At 37.2% G+C, this 20,534-nt stretch overlaps 1 protein-coding gene across 1 annotated transcript; it reads left to right on the forward strand.

Annotated features, from left to right (window-relative positions):
- The first annotated feature begins 5,555 nt into the window (after window positions 1-5,555).
- ND-49 (NADH dehydrogenase (ubiquinone) 49 kDa subunit) lies at window positions 5,556-20,294 on the forward strand. Its single transcript, XM_089243661.1, has 10 exons — window positions 5,556-5,725; window positions 7,263-7,381; window positions 10,648-10,757; window positions 12,045-12,246; window positions 14,113-14,225; window positions 14,495-14,733; window positions 16,855-16,974; window positions 17,637-17,946; window positions 18,159-18,216; window positions 20,150-20,294. The coding sequence occupies exons 1-10, from the start codon at window positions 5,631-5,633 to the stop codon at window positions 20,185-20,187; spliced, it is 1,404 nt and encodes a 467-aa protein (XP_089099787.1). The 5' UTR covers window positions 5,556-5,630; the 3' UTR covers window positions 20,188-20,294.
- The last annotated feature ends 240 nt before the right edge of the window (window positions 20,295-20,534 follow it).

The following is a 20,534-nucleotide window of genomic DNA, read 5'->3' on the forward strand; positions in this document are numbered from 1 at the left end:
TTCAGCTTTGGCAAGGACAAAATCGATCGTCGGGTGTGGAAAAGTTTCAAAATTCGCGTACAAATGTTCAGCTTCAGGAAGAAAAGCTCCGTCGACGACGACAAGGCGGCTCCTTCATCGCAACCGTCCACGTCGGAAATGGCATCATTGTCGGCAATGATGACGCAGTCGCGCAACGACGACGAGAGCGACACTGCGGCCCAGGATGGCAAGTCTACCCGAGATTCAAAGCATTCGACAAAGAAGACCCCCAAGACCAAGTACCAGATGTCCGCCGGCAAGAAGTGGCCCACGGGTGACTGGGAAGCCATGGTCCGCAAAGGCGGGCCTCGCCTTCATCACAGGAAACCGATCTTTCCCGTCGACAAGATCCACCAGATGATCAACGATGCCAGGTCCACGGAATTCGACGCATCGGTGCCCATATTCCTGGGAGCAGTGGAAGAATACATCGCGACCGAGATCCTGGAGCTGTCCGGAAACCTGGCGGTGGCGAGAGGATCCGTTGACATAGTCGAGCACGACCTGGTGGCTGCTATATACAGCGACAACGATCTCCGTGCCACGCTGCAGGATTGCGTCGAGTACTGAGTGAGTGCGGAAAGTGTTCTTCCGGACTTCTGCAGGGAGGTGATTGGTTCTGAGAGAAACAAGATTATCGCGTCACGTATTATAAGCACTTATATTAGCAAAATCGAACTTCATACCACATATTATTATTATTCTGTACATTCATAAAATATAGTTTGGAAGGTAACTTCATTTTGTCTCAGTCAATCAATGGTATTTTAGTTATTTAAGAATTCGTGCGTTCCGAAGTACTTTCAGATTCTAACCTGACCTATGAAAAAAAAAAAAAAAGAGTATCGCATCCAGAGATTTGTAAAGAGGGTTTGTCTTCATCATTTACCCAAGTTCCTGAACTGGCTATGATACCTAAGCCCCTCCCCTCCTCCTCCGACAGCAGTCATAGTTTCGAAATGGAGTCTTCCTTATATACAGTACCAATTTACTAATATTTTCACCAAAGCTTCAGGCTTTTTTAGAATACATCTTAGTTCGCCTCCATGCAGGCCCGTAACTAGGCTAGGTAACCGAGGAACTGCCCTAGGGTCAAATGGACCCCCCCCCCCTCCACAGAAAGTGTATATTTATTTTCATAATCCATTCTAGTGGGATCCCAATAAAATATCTGCTCTGGAGATCCGAGAAGGCAAGCTATGGCCCTACCTTTATGATGCCTTTCTACCTGGTCTGGAGGTAGAAAAGTAGAAACCTAACCTAACTTTAGCCTGTAATAAACCTCCCAAATCGATGGCAGGTCGTAGATTTACGGAAAATTTACCGCGCCTTCCGGAAAATTCACCGACAACAGTTCGTCACTACTGGGTGAGTGACCGAGTGATTGATCAGGTGAGTGAAGGTATGAGTGAGTAAATGTATGAGGGAGCGAGTGCCCATATGAATGACCGAGTGAGCGACGGTATCTGTCACCGTATGTGTGATCAAGAGAGAGAGAGAGAGAGAGAGTGAGTGAGTGGGTAAATGACCGAGTGAGTGACGGTATCTATGACCGTATGTGTGATCAATTGAGTGTGTAAGTGACCTAGTGAGTGTGTAACCGTTTGAGTGATAAAGTAAATGGGTGAATTATCAAGAAGCGATTAATTGAGTGAGTAGCTACGTGAGTGGGTGAACGAGCGATTGAATGACCGGAAAATGAACCACTAAACGGGTGAATTACAAAGTGGAAGTGGTTAATCGGATCAGTGACCGCATGAGTGACCAAGTGACTCGCTCACCTGCTCACTCCTTTTCTCACGTGTTCACTCACTAGTTCTCATTTGCTTACTCGCTTATATTTCCTCCCCTGCTCATTTACTATTTCCCTCACTCACTTGCTCAATCACTTGCTCATTGGTTCAGTCACCTACTCCTAATCTATCCACTAACTCACTATATTACTTTGGCGATGAATTGTTCATCTGTGAACTTTCCTAGCGGTGAATTATCATGTCGGTGAAACACTTGACGGTGAATTTTCCTTTATGAATGGTTGTCAGTTAATTGTTGTTCCGGCGGTGAATTGTTGGCGATGAATTTTCCGCACACGTATCAGGTGAGCATCGTCTAAATAAGTCCTATAGTAAAGTAGAAAAGCTCTCAAAAAACGTAACCCCCAAACGTGAATTGAAACGCTGAATCCTATTTCTAATTGCTCCTTCTCTACTTCCCCGAGGCAGTAATGGAAGGACTGCCACCTGCCCAATCTTGAACGGTTATACCAAGATCTTATAATCAGACAGAGACAGCAATATCAGTTCACAAAACTACCTTTGCTTAAATGCGTGATTGCATACGCACCTGGCTGTTAGACAGTAAATCTGGTGTTTCTCGCCTCGACACATCTTCAAAAATAATAGGTACACATGCGCACTTCCGGCACAGCTTATTCGGTAGTAAATTGCCCATGGCAATAGACCGGATCTGTGCTCAAGTCGAAAGAAAGAAAGAAAAGGTCACTAAGCGATCAAATTGTGACCTATATAGTGTGTAAGCATAGGGATCACGAAAAAAAGTGGTCTAGATACTGGGGGCGGACTTATGGTTTCGCTGCATGTGGGCCACACGGATTTTGCCTCCCTTCTCCCATTCTAGTCTGATTTCCGTACCCATTCATTCTCCTCAAATCCCCCCCCCCCCTGCCGGTACTAACCCTGACCCTACAAATACGCCCGTGTCTCCAAGACAGTCTTTTGGTCACTCCCATGCTCACACATTCTCTTCGTCACTCTTCTGGTCACTCACTGATCGTTCCCAACGTCGAGGCGTAAGTACGAGCCGATGTCCCGTTAAAAAGTCTTGCCGCCGAGAGAAACTGGCCCACAACAGTACAAATATTCAGTCATTACACTTCACTCATAGTTCGAAATATTGATGGTAACACTATGACAAGCATTACACAGAAAAAAACTTTACGTCACAACACATGCATACACAGCTTTCGGTATCGGCTCAGGTCTTCTTTGACCACCCCTTTTTTTTTTACCAGGCAGGGACCTCTGGGTCTGTCCCGCTAGGGATATACGACATTTACTCAGCTGAGTTGGTCCGTGCTGAAGAATGCTTTTTTTTTTTTTTTTTTTTTTTCAAACCGAGCACAACTCAGGTCTATCGCCATAGGCAATTTACTACCTAGTGAGTTGTGCCGGAAGTTAAGTGTGTGTACCTAACAGTTTGAGTGCGTGTCTATTGTTGTGTATGATTTTTCAGTGCTGCCATCTATATATCAGAAGTGAAGTGAGTGATGTGTAGTGACTGAATATTTGTACTGTTTGTAGGACTGTTGCTCTCTGTGGCGAGACTTTTTAACGGGGAGATCGGCTCGCATTTGCGCCTCGAAGTTGGGAACCACAGAAAACCAACTTCAGCCGACCACCACTGTGGTGACGGTGGGGCTCGAACCCGGGCGAGTCCGTCACTATGACCACTCGACCACCACAGCGGCGCTGAAGAATGCTGAATGTGCCCGACCGGGGCGCCCTCGAGATACATTCGATGGCTTCCCGCTTCGGCACATCCATACCCCTCGGTTGGGATCTTTGGCGGACCTCAAGTTTAACATTTCATGGACCCCCCCCCCCCCCTCCATAGTCAACTTATATTGTACAAAATAAAAATGAGAATCACCCCGGATCTCGGGATGGAGCCTTGACAGACCCACCCTTGTGGGGGAGGGTATGCTCATCCGCCTTATTTAAATGCAAGTATGACTTCAATATTACTGCTATAGCCAATCACTGTTCTCCGCCCCCCCCCCCCATACTTCCTTCTCTTTTCCAATTAGACGCCACTCGAAATCGAAAAACCATTTTTTTTTGTTCAGAGATGGATCTATTCTTCTTTCCAAGCACCTTAGAGCAGTGTTTCTTAATCTTTTTTCGCCCGTGGCCACCCTTTGAACCATTTTTTTCACTCGCGCCCCCACTTTTCCTATTCACGCCTTTCCTCCATTAAAGAGCGGCACCCAACCTAATTATTGAATTAATTTTTCAAGAAAATTTATGGTGAAAGAAAAAAAAAATTTATGACTAAAGTCGACACTTTTTGATCAAATGAGGGTCCTTGGAGGGAAAAAATAATACCCTTTGACCCGTGTTTATCTAGAAGTGTAACAGCTTACATATCAACAGGGCCGGTTCTTGACATTTTTTAAGCATAAACGAAGAATATTTTAGGGATAAAAAATCGCCCCCTCCAGTTTAAAAAGAAATCGGCTTGTTTCAATTAGAGCCTTCGGTGGCTGCGTAGTTAGCAGGATCCAAGATCCGGCCCTGCATATTAACTTAATCTCGAAAGTTATGAAACCAGGTCTCATCATGAGAAATGTCCTCACCCCCAATGACATCAAGCTCAGGGCCATGAGAGTGTGACTCGCGGTACAATTCCAGATCATCAGGAAATCAGGGTACCCACTCCTTGTTGTTCACAAATAATAACCCACGGCACAGTTTTAGGTCACTTAAGGGGACCCGCGACATATTCACAGATCACTCCAGCTGCCCGTGGCACATTTTTGCATCGCTTAAGTGATTCGTTGCATATTTACAAAATACTTGAGTTATCCGCAGCTGTTTCAGATCACTTAAGCGGCCCACAGCACATTTCCAGATCACTTAAGTGTGGCACATTTACAGAGAAACATTTTAAGGGCACTGTTACAGATTACTCAAGTGACCCGCGACACGTTCTCAAACCAATGAACTGGCCTGCATTGTCCTAAAAGTTGAACATGGCCCCCACAAAGGGTGGGTCTGGCAGGGCTCTAACCCTGGGGTCTGGGATGATTCTCATCATTTTTTGTTTCTCACGCTATAATTAACTATAAAGGGGCCCGTGAAAAGTCTGGTCTGGGGGGGGGGGGGTCTGCACATCAGAGGCCTAGCCTAAGGGCCCCGCTCTAAAATGTGGGGGGCCATAAGAGGTTGAGCAACCTTGCTCTAAATCAATTCTCTGGGTACCCGGACCCGTTGCACTCTTGAGCAAATTTACGTGAGTGCTCAAGCATCCACAGCACCCCCCCCCCCGGCTCCGACGCCACTCATAGCTCCCCCTTCCACTTGATATTCACCCGTTGTTCCTTTACAGGGTCGGAACTAGGAGGGAGCAGTTGGGTCTAGTGCCCTGGACCAGAGGGGACACAAATTTTATTCCCAAACTTTACCTGCAACATTACAAGGGGCGCCAAAATGTGCACTTGCCCCGGGTTCGGTGACCAAGAATCTAGTTGCGGCCCTGGTCCTCTACAGAATATAGCAAGACCACTTGGAGGGTGCCATAACTCATACTGCAACCGGTCGAGAACGCCGATCTGATTGCTGACGCCTAAAAGCTGAATAAATCTTGAACCGCTTTGCTGACACAAGTCAAAAACTATTAAAGCGACACCTTTCGAGAGTTTTCAAACTATGAAACATCTCTGTGTTGACCAAAGCTGCATTAAGAGTTCAAGCGGCTTTGGTGTTGACGATTTCCCGTTTCTCCCATAACGATGCGCAACTGAACCGAACTGTGTACGAAAATTGTTGAAGGTTATTTACGTTTGTGTTTTGGGTGAATAGGTTGCAATTATGAACCCGTTGAGAAAATGCCTAGGCATAGTCCCGCTTCGTATTTCAAGAACTCATTGCCCTCAAAAATTTGCCGCTTCTCTTAATTTCGTGAGGTATGCAAAGTTCTCTTTCATCAAAGATTATTGCTATCCTATACATGATATGACTTGTAAACACGACTAAAACACTTTATTCATGTATTGAAGTTGCTCTGAGAGCAAATCAGGCAATAAGCCCCCCCCCCCCACAACCAGGATCGAGTGTTTCCTCGTAGTAGAATAAACATCACTTAAATTTAGTGCCTCCCCTGCAAGTGCGGATTAAGAAGAGGGCGATCGCCCCTTCCAACAGTCGGAATAATAAGGGAGAAAAATTTTCTGTCCTGTAAAATACGGGGTGATGCTGTGCACTTACACAATACGTCGCTTCTCCCACACGCATCGCCTTGGATCCACATGCCTCTGCTGCATTTGCAGCGGAAGATGCCCTCACTCCACCGAAGCTGAAGATGCCCTCACTCCACCGAAGCTGAAGATGCCCTCACTCCACCGAAGCTGAAAATGCCCTCACTCCACCGAAGCTGAAGATGCCCTCACTCCGCCAAAGCTGAAGATGTCTGCCTCCGCTCCATTCGCAACTGAAAATGTCTACCTTTACTTCATTCGAAGTTGAAAATATCTGCCTTGGTCTTTCTCTCAAAGCTGAATACATCTGCCACATTCGCAGCTGAAGATATCTGCTTTCCTACTTTCGCTCTATTTGCAGCTGAAGATGTCTGCCTTCACTCCATTGGAATCTAAAGATATCTCCTATTTCTTTGTTTTCTTTTAAGCCAGGTTTTCCTAGGAGCAGCTTCTTTTGCGCAGGGTGAACCGAATAGGACTATTTCGTGGCAGCAGAAACATGCAACTTTATTTGGCTACACGTTTATTATTAGCTTCTCGTTTGGCTTTTCCTAGCATGGTGCATCAGCTGTTCTACCATTTGCATGCCCCGGTCTGAAGAGAAGGGAAAGAAAACACAACCAAAAATAGAGTATTGGTCAAACACCTAGCACATGATACATTTCACTCCTCCAGAAGCATTTGGCCAATCATGCCTGACATAAAGCGCTGGCATGAGGTATGTTGCACTCTGTAGGAAAGCAGTCATACTGCTTTTCTTATTGGTGAGCAGACAGTTTGTCGCACTGAGTGATTCACTTTGCATGCAGCACAGAAAACCTGCTCTTAAGAAAGACACAGCTTTAAGACATGACCATCTGAATTGAAGTTTACTTTTGGTTACAAAAAACTCTGAAGCTGCTGGAAGAATAAAAGAAGATAAACGAGTTCGTAAAATAGAGGGAATTTCAACACTAGCTCTATGGCATGCTGTTCGGGACCAGTTCGTAAAAAAAGAGCATGTTCGTACATTGGAGGTTCTTAAAATTGAGCGTCAATTGTGCCGAAGAACTATTTGTCTTTTTTTATTTTAATCTTTTATTTTTTTCATTGTTCCAATTAACTTATTTGTCTTTTTATCGATAATTTTTGTGATATGTGATATGGACTACTGAAAAGAATTCCCTTCCAATCAATTCTCAGTAATGATTTTCCTCTGGAGGTTGTTATTGTTTTATATTCAATCTTGAAATTATTTTTGTTAAAGGAATGCTGGTCATCAGTGGTTCCCGGATCCAGAGTATATAATGGAGTTTCATAAAGGAATATTGTGTCCCGATGAAGAATCACGAAAGAACTTCAAATGGGAGCCTCCAAGAGAGATAAGTATGAAAAAAAAACCAGTTGTTGTAGCACCAAAATCATTCATTTTTAGTGAACATAAATATGTGCTATTATGATAATGCAATTTATAATTCCATATGAGCATGCACCATAATGTACAATTCTCAGGTTTTATTTTTGTATTTCAATTGACAGACAAAAACGTGGAAAGAAATAAAATTTTTCGTCAAAGGTCATTTATTCGTATCAAGTTTACAATTACCAATTAATATTTTTTGCTAAAGTCATTTCTGATAAGATTTCCACAAAATAACTCAACCATCATGTCTTTCACTTTAAGAATTCAATCTCAAAATTTGCAAAGAAAAATAATATGACTTGCAGTTAAATAGAATACTCGCCAATTAATCTGGATAAGTTCGTTCGCATTCACTTACCTCTCTATCAGTGTGTTGGTTGAATAAGTCCATTAACTTGAATTTATTAGTTATTCAGCAATCCTGGATTCATCAGGAGGCATAGAGCCAGGACTCTAAGTAAGGTAGGCGGGAGAATGACCATCATTGTTCTCGTTGTGAAGGGTCTACTACTTTACCCCGCACCAACTCGGTCATGTAGCCATACCGCAACTTTCTACCGATAGAGTTGGGTAGGACTAAATGTTAATGTTAGAACTTCATGTTAAGACAAACAATTGATGATAAGTGGAAGAGTCGTTTTAAACAATCTCCCACAAAGAAATTTTTGCAGCAATTGCTCTACGGAACTACACAGTCTCCGAAAGAATAACTTACGTCACATATAAAACACCAGGAAAATTTACATAATCACAGAACATAAATAATATCAAATTTACGTGTAAAAATGGCAACATTTACGGACGATCGACCACAATTGCAGAACCTCTACCACTGCAAGCGAAAACTGAAGGTACACTAAAATTCACACTTCCAAGTATACAAATACAAAAATGACTAAAAATGAAGTAAAAACCAGACCTGGGCAATGGGAATCAGAAAAATGTTACAAACAGTGTGTACAGTAGAGCATAGATTACCCGAATACTTTTAATGACCGGACATACTCCTCTTCCCATCTTAGAGAAATATCGAAGAGTACCCAAAGGATATATCCGGAAATTTCTATTACAAACAACAAAACATTGTCATCTCAGACGAAGGCAAAAAAAAAAAACTTATAAAAATGATCATCAATCTGAAATCATATAACAGATAATTAAAATCTAAACAACAAATGTCAATGGGCAATCAAAATTATAAACAAGATTATAAGATGATGGCATATAGTCCACCTTATAAAGAATCTAGCAATCATCAGTTAATCGAATGATTGTCAATAATTAATATAAAATTTTGAATTGCTGTGGATCAGCTAATCAGTCATCCATGTTTTTACATTGTCCAGTTTCCACATATCAGTAAAAAAAATGAGTCTCGGCTCTGAAGCCAAAAAAAGAAAATTTTGGACTCCTTTTCCTAAACTGTACTACTGGCCTACTTCAATGGTAATTTTGAACTTGTCAAACTAGGCTAGTCAGTTCTCTGTGTTATTTGTAATGTGTGTGATACAAAATATATTCAGTTTTTCTTTGTTTCTATGATACGGGTACAATATTTTTTCCGGGAATGATCGGTTATCTGAACACTCCCAGTCCCCAGTTGTTTCGGATAAATAATGCTCTACTGTATTCTGTTTATTGTATTCTCCCGCACTAGCTGACATGCCTTAAAAATCAAGGGACACCTGCTTTATGAGTTTTGGTTCAATAAGGATCACTGAATACATAGGCCTATGAAAGCCAATCTATATTTAATATTGAACAAGTATGCAAATCAAAATAAATTAATGGTATTTCACTATAGCAAACATGTTTTGTGCATGAATTTGATAAAAATAATGAAAATTGAGCATTTGCTTCTCACTCTAACCTAATTATCATCAGCCTAATGAAATGTAGATAATGTGTTTTTCTCTTCTTGCATGTTCAGAGATTGAAGAAATGTGCTGTCGCTTTAGTATTTCAATATCATGTTCTCTGCTGTGCATTTGTTTAATTTTTTGCTCTTCTTATTCAAATTTTAATAACAGTCAAAGAATACGAAAATGTTTCACAATATATTAATTTTTCCATTTGGCTCATGTAATCTCTGAGAAAGAAATATACTTTGTATTAAACATTTACAATAAACTGCGATTAATAGTAGTGTAAACAAAATGTCAAATTTGATCAATCTCCAATGCGTAGTTCGTAAAACCATAGGCGGAGATAGACTTGGAAGTCTGGGGGGGGGGGGGCACGATGATGATGATGTCAATTCCTGTATTCATATACGCATTAGATCAGTCGACTTCACCTTTGATGCTGCCCCACCCACGCCCCCCATATCTCTGCTCGTGCGTAAAACACAAAGGATCCTAAAATGCTCACAAGAAGTAAATCAGCCAATTAAATCTATTCTTAGAGTCCAGATATTTAGGAATTTTCCAGAATCTGTGATTGAAATTGCCTGGCAAGCTGGTCTCCCTTGCTGTTTCCCAGCATGCGAGCTAATACGGTGAGATGTCATCGGCTCACCAATACAATAAAATGCCTTGAAATAAATAACAGGTGCCCGGTTGCTATGACGAATGTAAAAAGTTTGTATTTGTACCTAAAATTTTATATGCAAGATTAAAAAGTGGAAAATCTGAAATTCTAGGGCACAAAAATCTCAAGAATCCCATATGAATATGTCTACCAGCATGGAAATGTGTTCAACGTTCCAAAAAACTGGAAAAAAGGAAAAGATTAGTTTGGATTTTTTCTCTCTCAGAATTTTGGCTCTCAGTAATCTATTGTTAGGAGCCAATCGACTGGATGTTATATTTTTGACATAAAGAAATATGGTCAGACTCCAAAGCAGAATATGCCAAAAATTGTAACGTACGTCACAGAAAAATCGATTTTGCTGCAGAACAGTTTTAGGAAGAATTTTAAAAGTATAAAAACACTATTATGTAGTAATTTTTACCACAGAACATTTTCAGTCAGCGAAGGGCTTGTTGCAGAACAATGCAAAACATTCTGCTTTGGAGTGGTCAGGGATAGAGATTTCTGCACTTCATGAGCTTTAGTTCTGGTAATCCAGCTAATTTCTATTTAATTTGCTATATATTAGACCTGAAGTTCAATTAGATTTCTTTTCTTTTACTTCTATAACTTTCTTTTGAGATACTATTTATTCTTAGTGATATTTGTAAGTATAATCTTGCTAAAAAAAATATAACGGAATAATTTTTTTTCCTAGTTAAGGCCAGAATTCCAGAAAAAACTTTCACCAATACTATTTTGAATTTCGGTCCTCAACACCCAGCTGCTCATGGTGTCCTACGGTTGTTACTGGAGTTGGATGGAGAAGTAATACAATATATTATTCTAATCGATTTATTCCAGTATACACATTTATGATATGTTTTATTCATCATGAGTACTTCAGATTATTCCATCTTGTTGCAGATTTTATTCATAATTAACTTTAAATGAAAGTAAATTAGGGAAATCAAGTTTCCTAATCAGTAATACAACATCAAGATTCTAGAGCACAGCAGTAAAGAAAATTTTTTTTATAATTTTTCAAATTATATTGAACAACTACTAACTGATTCTTTCAACAACAAAAAACCACCTGCAAGTTAGAACTTAATGAAAATTCTAGTACAATGCTATGAGAACAAATAATTCTAGATTTTTTATCCGAAAATTACTGTATTTTTCAGATGTTGTACATGAGCATATGTGAGAAAAAAAAAATTGAAATTTCTTTGTGAACTTACTGGGAGCACGGTATTGGTGTATCCACTTCAATTTTCTGTGTTAAAATTCAATTTACATTCAAACACTGTCTACTTGCATTCCAAAAACAAATATTTGTTGAAAAATGCTTGTTAAATACTTAAAACTGATTCTGAATGATTTAAAAATTTAATTAATTTAAATTTTAATGTTTTATGGTGATGTTCATAGTCTATGTCTTGGGGATAGTGTTTTTTTTTTAATAAAAATTATACATACACCATACACATGACTTCAGTGAGGGTGCTGCAGGAGATGGGCCAAGAAAGAGGATATGTGTAAACAACAGTTTTATTAACTCTTTGGGGCTAGGTGGGTTAAAAACTGTCCCACCTTTTGCTTAGCTTTTTATGCACAGTCATACTGTTTAATATTTTATTTAAAGTTTTTCATTCAGTTGGCAATGCTATGCCGTAAAAAAGGACTTATTGAAATGTTATTTTTTTCTTTCTTGAGCAATGTTTTATGTTAAATAATCAAAATGAGTGTTTTTCTCCATTTTTTTATAATAAAAAAAATTCTGTGCAACTAGAGTTTTTATTTTCTTTAAAATCGTGTGCCTCAAAGAGTTATGTGAAAGTGATAAATAATGACTTATCATGGGTAAGTGTTATCACCAATTATAGTATTAAACACCACATTATAGTATTTTCTATAAGGCATATATTCATACTCAGCTGCTTATTAAAACAAATGCTTTTAATAAGCAGCTGAGTTTTATGAGCAACAGATCTAATTGATTAGATTACTGAACTTAATTTTACTTAGATTAAACTAATTAAAAACAAATGGTTTTAATAAGTGGCAGGTAAAGTTTGTAAATTTTGACTTTGTTCTATGTTCATATTTCAGACTGTGGTACGCTCGGATCCACATATCGGGCTTCTGCACCGGGGAACGGAAAAACTCATAGAGTACAAGACTTACACCCAAGCTCTACCGTATTTTGATCGACTTGATTACGTGTCTATGATGTGCAATGAACAGTGCTATTCTCTAGCTGTAGAAAAGCTTCTTAATATAGATATACCTAAAAGAGCTAAATACATACGTGGTATGTTGTATCGTGCTATTCTTTTTATTTTGTAATTTCTCTTTTATTTACTAATATACATCTGTGATAAAGATGCAAGTTAGAACTTAACATCAGAGATGAGATGAATATTTGGTCGATATTCAATATTATGCCTATTCAGTCCTTTTGCTGAATATTCAGTTTGGCTGAATATTGCTTGGGTATTCAGCCGAATATCTGTAAATCTAAGTACATCAAACTAATTTTAAAAAATTATATTAGTTGGAATTTTTCTCATAAATTAAAAATTTACTGATTATATTTTATTTTATGGTGTAAACAAAAATTGCTATGGAACATGGTGTCGCAAACTACGCTGAGAGGGTGAAAATCGTGAAAAACGCATGCACACACAGGCTCTGAGTCCAGAGGAGACAAAAGGTGGATGTCAGTTGATCGCTGAACACATTCATGGGTTTGCTCATCATATCTGTGTGACTTTTTCCTATGGGGTCACATTAAATTACTCGTTCATGCAACACCTGTGGACACACCAGAGGATCTTGCAGCACGGATTGTTGTCGCTGCGACAGACATCAAAAGCATACCTGGTATCTTTGAGTGCATCTGGGAATCATTTTCACGTCATTGTAGACTACTGTGCAGTGATGTCATGGGCCGCCACTTCCAAAAACTCTTGCAATAATTAATCAAATAAATATTTTTGTAATATAAATTTGTAATTAATCAATTTTTAATTAATCAAATAAATATTTTTGTATTTTTTGTCATTCTAGCGTGACGTCAAAACCTGCATGTGTTTTTCATGATTTTCATCCTCTCTACTTGGTTTGCAACACCATGTTCCATTGCAATTTTTGTTCCTCTTGATGTCTACTAACAGCCCTCTGAGTTTGTCGGCCCATTAACAGAACACCCTGTATTTATATTGTTAAAGTTGGGCCTATTTCGTGTTCTTGCTAGTGCTGCCAACTGTGTTCCATGTTTTGAAGCAAAGATGGTGAATGCTTGAATTTTCATGTTATGCAAGTATTATGTTGAAGGCCTGCCTGCTCAGAGACAGAATGCTGCTCACATTTGAAGTGCAGTTGAAAAACTGCAGAAAAATCAGCTTCAGCTGACCACCACTGCACTTCAACAGGATTCAAACCTGGATCCTCACAAGAGTCTATCATGCTCCCCACACAATCGCGAAGCTGCCAAGTTCACTACTGAAGGATGTATCAAGGCAAGATACATATTAAGCTACTGAAAGAGGCAAAAAGAACATCTAAAGAAGAAAAATAAGACAAATTTTATGACACATTACTAGTTGAGAGTAAAAAAATGGTTTAAATTTTCTTAATTAGATGTAAAATTGTAACAAGGGTTGAAAAAAATTGATTCTTTAAGTACTATTAAAATACAATTTTTCATTATTAAAATTTGATTGTCAGTACCATTGAAATAAAAATCTTTCAATTTGGCCTACCATTTTTTAAATATTTATTCAAATAACAAATTGCATCATTTAAACTCAATATCCAACATTTACAATTACCAATAATTTTATTTTCATTTAAAAACACCAATTGTATTCATAATTGTGGTGAATTTTAAGAAAATCGATATTTGGCCAAAACATTATCAGACTATTTGGTTATTCAGCTAAATCACTATTCGTCCCATCCCTAGTGATAATTATCATCATCAATGTGATTTGTGATAACTTGTTAATTTTATGAATTGAGAGAAAAAGTTATTTTTTTTGGTTCAGCTGACAACTTTAAACAGAAGAGTCTCATAAATATCATATAACTTAGCTTTCACAATTGTATATTTTTTTAAAATGGTAATTAAGTTTATGAAAATATATTTTTACGTATAATTTTAATTTTTTTTCAGTTCTTTTTGCTGAAATTACAAGGATTCTGAACCATATTATGGCTGTAGGAACTCATGCTTTAGATGTTGGTGCACTCACACCTTTCTTTTGGTTGTTTGAAGAAAGAGAAAAGGTATGTAATAATAGTAAAACCTCTCTTTTGTAGATGCTGGTGAAAAAAAAAATTCTTCCGTGAAGGAGGGGTGACCATTAATGAGGGGTTTGAAATGCATACTCTTATTATACAAGGGGAAATTATTATCTTTTGGCCATAAAAAGAGGGGTGGCCGCATCTACGGGGGTGTCAGTTAAAAGGGGTTTCACTGTATATAAGGCATGAAATTTTTTTTCCCTCCCTTCCCATAAAATTAATTAAGTACATTTTCTTGTTTTTCCTCTCAGCTAATGGAGTTTTATGAGCGAGTTTCTGGTGCCAGGATGCATGCAGCATATGTCCGTCCTGGTGGCGTAAATCAGGACCTTCCTTTAGGATTGCTAGATGATATTTATGAATGGCTTGAGAAATTTGGACAACGAGTCGATGAAATGGAGGACTTGCTGACTGATAATCGAATATGGCGTGCAAGGACTATAGATATTGGTATAGTTACAGCAGAGGATGCTCTTAACTATGGCTTTAGGTAGGGGAGAAAAATATATTTTTTGAAATTTCGGAATGAATTTCTCCAAGACCATGATACATTTCTTTAATTGATTTCAAGAAGTGAGGAGTGGTGAAAAAGCAGGGTTTCTTTTGGCTTCTTAACACTAGAACCGCTGCACTTTCGGTATACCTAGAACCACAGACTGGGTCAATTTGACCAAAACTGTGAAAAACAGTTTCTTAGCGAAAACAGGAATTTATTTTCGGTTTCTGGGTTTTTCCCTACTCTTATTCAATGTTGTTTAATTGCGTATTCATTGTGGAAAACTATATTTGTTTATGAAAATAAAATGGCGTTTAAAATTAACTTAAAAAAATGACGTAATTCAGTAAAAGTAAGATTTCGTATACATTATTTACTTTATTCAGTCCAAGAACATTTTCCAGTAATCCCATAATGACAAAGATGTAAAATAAGCGTGTCAAATTGAGTATTAAAAAGTCTTTAATATGATTCTGTCAAATAAGTATTGATTTCTTACTGATAAGTGGAATTTATGATGAGCAGTTGAGCAATTTTTTTTCATTATTCTTGCATATTCATCGCATGCTGAAGTTGCACAACGCATACAAAAATTAAGTTTTGTTTCCACATTTTTATGTTACCTCACATCAGACTCGTTTATTTTTATTTATTACTATTATTTTGATCACTCACGAACAGTTACATGATCAAGAGCGCACGAACATTTCCTTTTGCGCAAGGGCAACGCGTATGATGAACGCAGCTCTTCAATAAGATTTTAGAGGAACTGCTTTTAAAAAATAGTTCTGGCCTTCTGTACTGCTCTATACAAAATCCAGGAATATTTTTATAGTGAGATCCAGGATGTTGTAGAAAACATCTGTGATACCCCACCTTCACCGAATATTCTCTGGGCATTTGATCGCTACAACTACGATCGTTACACTTTGTTGAATTGTAGTGTGAAATAGTTTGTGTGTGTGTGTGGAAGCTCTTTGGGGTACTACTGCCAATATCGACTGCCAGATGAAGTGTGCTGAGTAATGAAAAACTTATATCATTCTTCCCTTGATAAATTGTCATTGTGTCATCATTCCATACAACTGTAGTTTCTCTATCTTTATTGCATCAGATAATATTGCTCTTCGATTTTGTCTCACTGTCTCTACTAAGCTCATATTTTTTGGCTTTTAGCATTTGGTCCAGCTCCAGTGTAGTGAAAAAAGGTGTCGGTTGAGGCATTTCTGCCCTTGTTCTCAAATGGCTTGATCAGTTGCATCGCTATGTGCTCTGAAAGAGAGAGATTCGTTAGACACTGATATTTCCCAAGATTTGGAAATCCATTCAAAACGTATTTGGTGCAGGCCAGAATTTTATTATTTTTCTCTGACATTGTTTGCCTACAGAAATTTCAGCTACACATTTTTTCTAGAGTTAAGCTTTTACTCTCCCAAAATCTTTATTGAGTCTCGTCAGAATTCCAGGTATTCAAGTTTACAAAGGAAAAAAAAATATTTAGCATTCTCCCATTCAAAAAAAGATAATCTGCTCTGACAATGAATTGGTCTTGACCTTGAAAAAAGATCTTTATTCTTTATTTACAAATAATTTTAGAAAGGGTAATCACTTCCAAGAAAATTCTACACCCCTTTTTTCCTATAGAATAGTACGTTGGGTCAAAATGACCCAAACCGCGGTTCTAGGTATAAACGCTTATAGCTCTGAAACACGAAATGTGAAGATAATAAAATTTTTGTGAATTAATATTCATATGATATCAGGAAAAGTCATGAAATTTTTTTAATATCTGAGTTGATAGTGATCTAAGTTTTCAAGATAAATGAAAACGAGGTTTGATTTGGGTCAAATTGACCCACTCTGCAGTTCTAGTGTTGACATACGTACAATAGTTTGAAGAAAAAAAAACCAATCCTGAAATCATTTTTTTTTTATGAGGCAAGCATGTAATATATCAATAAATATTTTGGTTAAGAATACACTATATGCATAAGATTATCATATTTATGAGTATTTCTTAACTTTTCATAATTCTGTCTATAAAATTGTAATTGCAGATTATTGTAATTGGTTCATTAAAAAATTTCACTGTTTATTTAAATCTATTGTTATTAGTGGAGTCATGTTAAGAGGTTCTGGAATCAAGTGGGATCTTCGTAAAACGCAGCCGTATGATGCATATGCTGACATGGAGTTTGATATTCCCATTGGTGTTAAAGGAGATTGTTATGATAGGTAAAAATAATATAGCATAAGGCTCATCTTTTTGTTTGTATTTTCATTTATATGATGGTGTCTCTATGTAACAAAATAAGTTTCTTTTACCATTTCATTTGCACTACTATGAAAAATGAAAAACTTTAAAGAAGGAAAAAAAATCTTAATTTCATAAAACAGTCCTGTTCGGGGGGTTTAGTGATTCAGTACATTTCTGTGTCAAGGTTGCAGAGAAAAGATATGCTTCTGCAATGGACCCAACTGTTGAATTTCATGCTAATAGTTTTACCATTTGTATTGTGAGAGAGCTCTCTTGATTCTAGGCTTTAAAAAAAATTGTATTTTTTCCTTAGTGTATTCATTCATTTTGTTTGAAATGGCTCAAAAGCTTTCCGGCAAAAAAATTAAGGTAGTTCTATAAAGGGAATCTAAGGCTGTTATAAATACCTCTGGCTTGAGCAACAGTAATTCTAAACATAATTTATGCAAACATATTCAGTTCACAATGTGGCTGTAATATGTTTGCAGCATCTGCTTAAAGATTTTATAACAGAGTCTGAGAAATCATGAAAAAATCTTTCTTAGCTAAGACATCACTGTATTTCAATATTCTATGAATGCTAGATAAAAATGTTCTATTTGAGTTTGACATCTCAGATGTGTTTTATTTTCTTGAACAGGTATTTGTGTCGTGTTGAAGAAATGAGACAGAGCATGCGTATAATCTATCAGTGTATTAACAAGATGCCGCCTGGGGAAATTAAAATAGATGACCACAAGATCGTACCTCCAACGCGACATGAAATGAAGACATCTATGGAATCTTTGATACATCACTTCAAACTTTTCACCCAAGGTTATCCTGTTCCTCCTGGTGCAACCTACACTGCGATTGAAGCACCAAAAGGAGAATTTGGTGTTTATTTAGTATCTGATGGTTCCAGCAGGCCTTACAGGTGTAAAATAAAGGCACCTGGTTTTGCACATTTGGTATGTGTTCTCGAATTAACTATTTCTTTAGTGCCATTCACTAAATTCAACTGTAGTTCCTGAACATAATGTTCAAAAGGATTACGGGCTGCTTTTGGAATTTTAAGCTTTTATAAGCTTTTAATAAGTTCACATTTATAATTTTAAACTTTTAAATTATGACTTCAAAATATGGAAATTGTTGTCAACATAATTTTTATTCTTTCTTCCAGGCTGCTATTGACCATGTCGCAAAGAATCATATGTTGGCAGATCTAGTTGCTATAATTGGTAATTATTTATCACTATTGAAAAAAAAAATTCAGCTCTATATTTAGTCTGATTCCGAACTCATGCTTTGTAGACTTGAATTTTTCACCACAAGTTCAAAATACCCCCCTCCCATCACCATGCAGTAGTCTCTATAATTTGATTCCCAAAAGTTTGAGGTTCTGGATCATTCTGGGTGTGTGCTGGATCTCTCTGTTATTTTGCCAAGAACATGTTTTGTTTTATTTTTCTTAGTCTAGTAATGCTAATTTGAGGTATTTGCCAGGAAATAAAAACATAGATATGACTGTAATGGCAAGGCATGATGATGTAAATTCACATACATGAGCCTTCTCTGTCACTGGCCCCTCTTTATCTCTGTCATCCCTATACCAGGCCCTCAAGCCAGATTTTTTCACAGGTCCTCTCTATAGTAAATTTATAGTGTAAAAAAATATTTTTATATCAAGTTCCTAAGGCGGGAGCCCCTGTTATAAAGAAGACATGAAGCAGCCCTAATCTAATAAATCAAGAATTAAAAAGGTAAGAGTAAGCGTGATGACATAGGTTCAAAGAAAACAAGTTAGAACAATTTCATCAGGTGAGAATAAGTCCTAACCAACTCAGTGGCACTAGGATAAACCTTTTATTTTTCTTTTAAATTTTCACTATACAGGGTGTCTTGTAAGTGCTAATGCGGCCTTTATCTCATCAATCGTACATCGTAGAGGCATAGTTTCAATTTAAAAATTGCTCAAAAGGCATTCAAAAATTACCCTGTGTCAGTTTTGAGATTACAGTGGATAAAATACAGTGTTGCACAAAATAAAAAAAACTAGATTTCTATACGGTGCCCATGCCCTATAACTTCCAATTAAAAAGTTGTTGCCCTGTATTTTCTGAGGCCAACAGAAAAAATTCGATGTTTCTCAGTGCAATATTTGCTAAAATATTTTTATTCAAAAATCAAAGAGAAAAGTTATGAAAGAACAGCAAAAACTAACGGAGAACGCTACTTTCCCAACTTTTCTCAGATTTTGAATTTAATTAGCTCTGCAAATATTGCACTTACAAACTTGGATTTTTTTTGGCCTCAGGAGAGACAGGGCAAAAACTTTCTAATCGGAAATTAGAGAACAGGGGTACCATATAATTTTATTTTGTTACTCACTGTATATTCACTCTCAAAACTGGTACAGGATAATTTTTAAATGCCTTTTGAGAATTTTTTAAATTAAAACTATACCTCTACGACAGACAGTTGATGAGATAAAGGCCATATTATCACTTACAGGACACCTTGTATACTTAATATTTACACTAAATAAATATAGAAAAAAAAGGCTCCCTCCCCCAGTATCTCAAAAGTTGTTTTTTTTGGGTAATCCAACTTTTTAGTAATCAGAGGTAGTCTGTCACCTCTTATCAAGACTACTGTACATACATTGCCCCCAATTTGTTTATTTCATTGTATAATTCATTGTAAAATTCAAATTTGAAAAATGTGATAATATGACTGTGATTCAGAACAACTTACTAAAGAAGAATGAATGGTTATCATAATCAATTTTCAACTTTTTGTATGTAAAATAATAATCTAGACGAGAGTATGGGGTAAAAATATCTTTTAGTTGTTTTTTCACTTGTTTTGTTTTTTTTTGTCTTTGGACGTAACTTAGAAATCCCATTGCTCACATTCCTCCACGAAAAAAAAATAAAATTAGCTGAAATCCTCTAAAAATGAAATTTTTTATCATGTTAAGTTTGATATCAATGTTGTACAGGGATGTTATTAAATACATTGAAATATTAATTATTCTCTCTCACATATGAAGAGTGATGAATTGAAATAAGGATTTATGCAGAAATCATCAAAGTTGAATTCTTTCTGAATTTTTTTATTTGTAAAACATATCTCTCAGATCTCATGTTGATGGCTTTTTTCCCCATTTAGGAACTTTAGATGTTGTGTTTGGTGAAATTGATCGTTGAGCTCAAGAAAAACTTTTTTCTGTTTAGGTAAGAACTAAAATTTGTACAGAAGACATTACAATTAGACAAATGTTTTGAAATAAACCTGTGTCTTTGATGTAGTATAAGTGGTAGTTTTCTAATTTTTTGCTGTACTCCCAATATTTTCACACTCCTTCCAGTACCTTCCCGAGAAGGTATACCTCCAAGTTTGACAGTTACTAATCATTTGTATTCTCAAAATCTATTCCTTCAACACATTGATGACAATATACTGCAATGTGAATAGATTCTTTGTTCTTGCATATATTCACTTTTTGATAGAAACTTGACTGCAGTATTTATTGTCCCCCCCCCCCCCATTATTT

Source organism: Pholcus phalangioides, unplaced genomic scaffold, assembly GCF_987345545.1.
Source record: "Pholcus phalangioides strain wild (caught in Gottingen) unplaced genomic scaffold, Ppha-v1.0 ptg000015l_1, whole genome shotgun sequence".
Lineage (NCBI taxonomy): Eukaryota > Metazoa > Arthropoda > Arachnida > Araneae > Pholcidae > Pholcus > Pholcus phalangioides.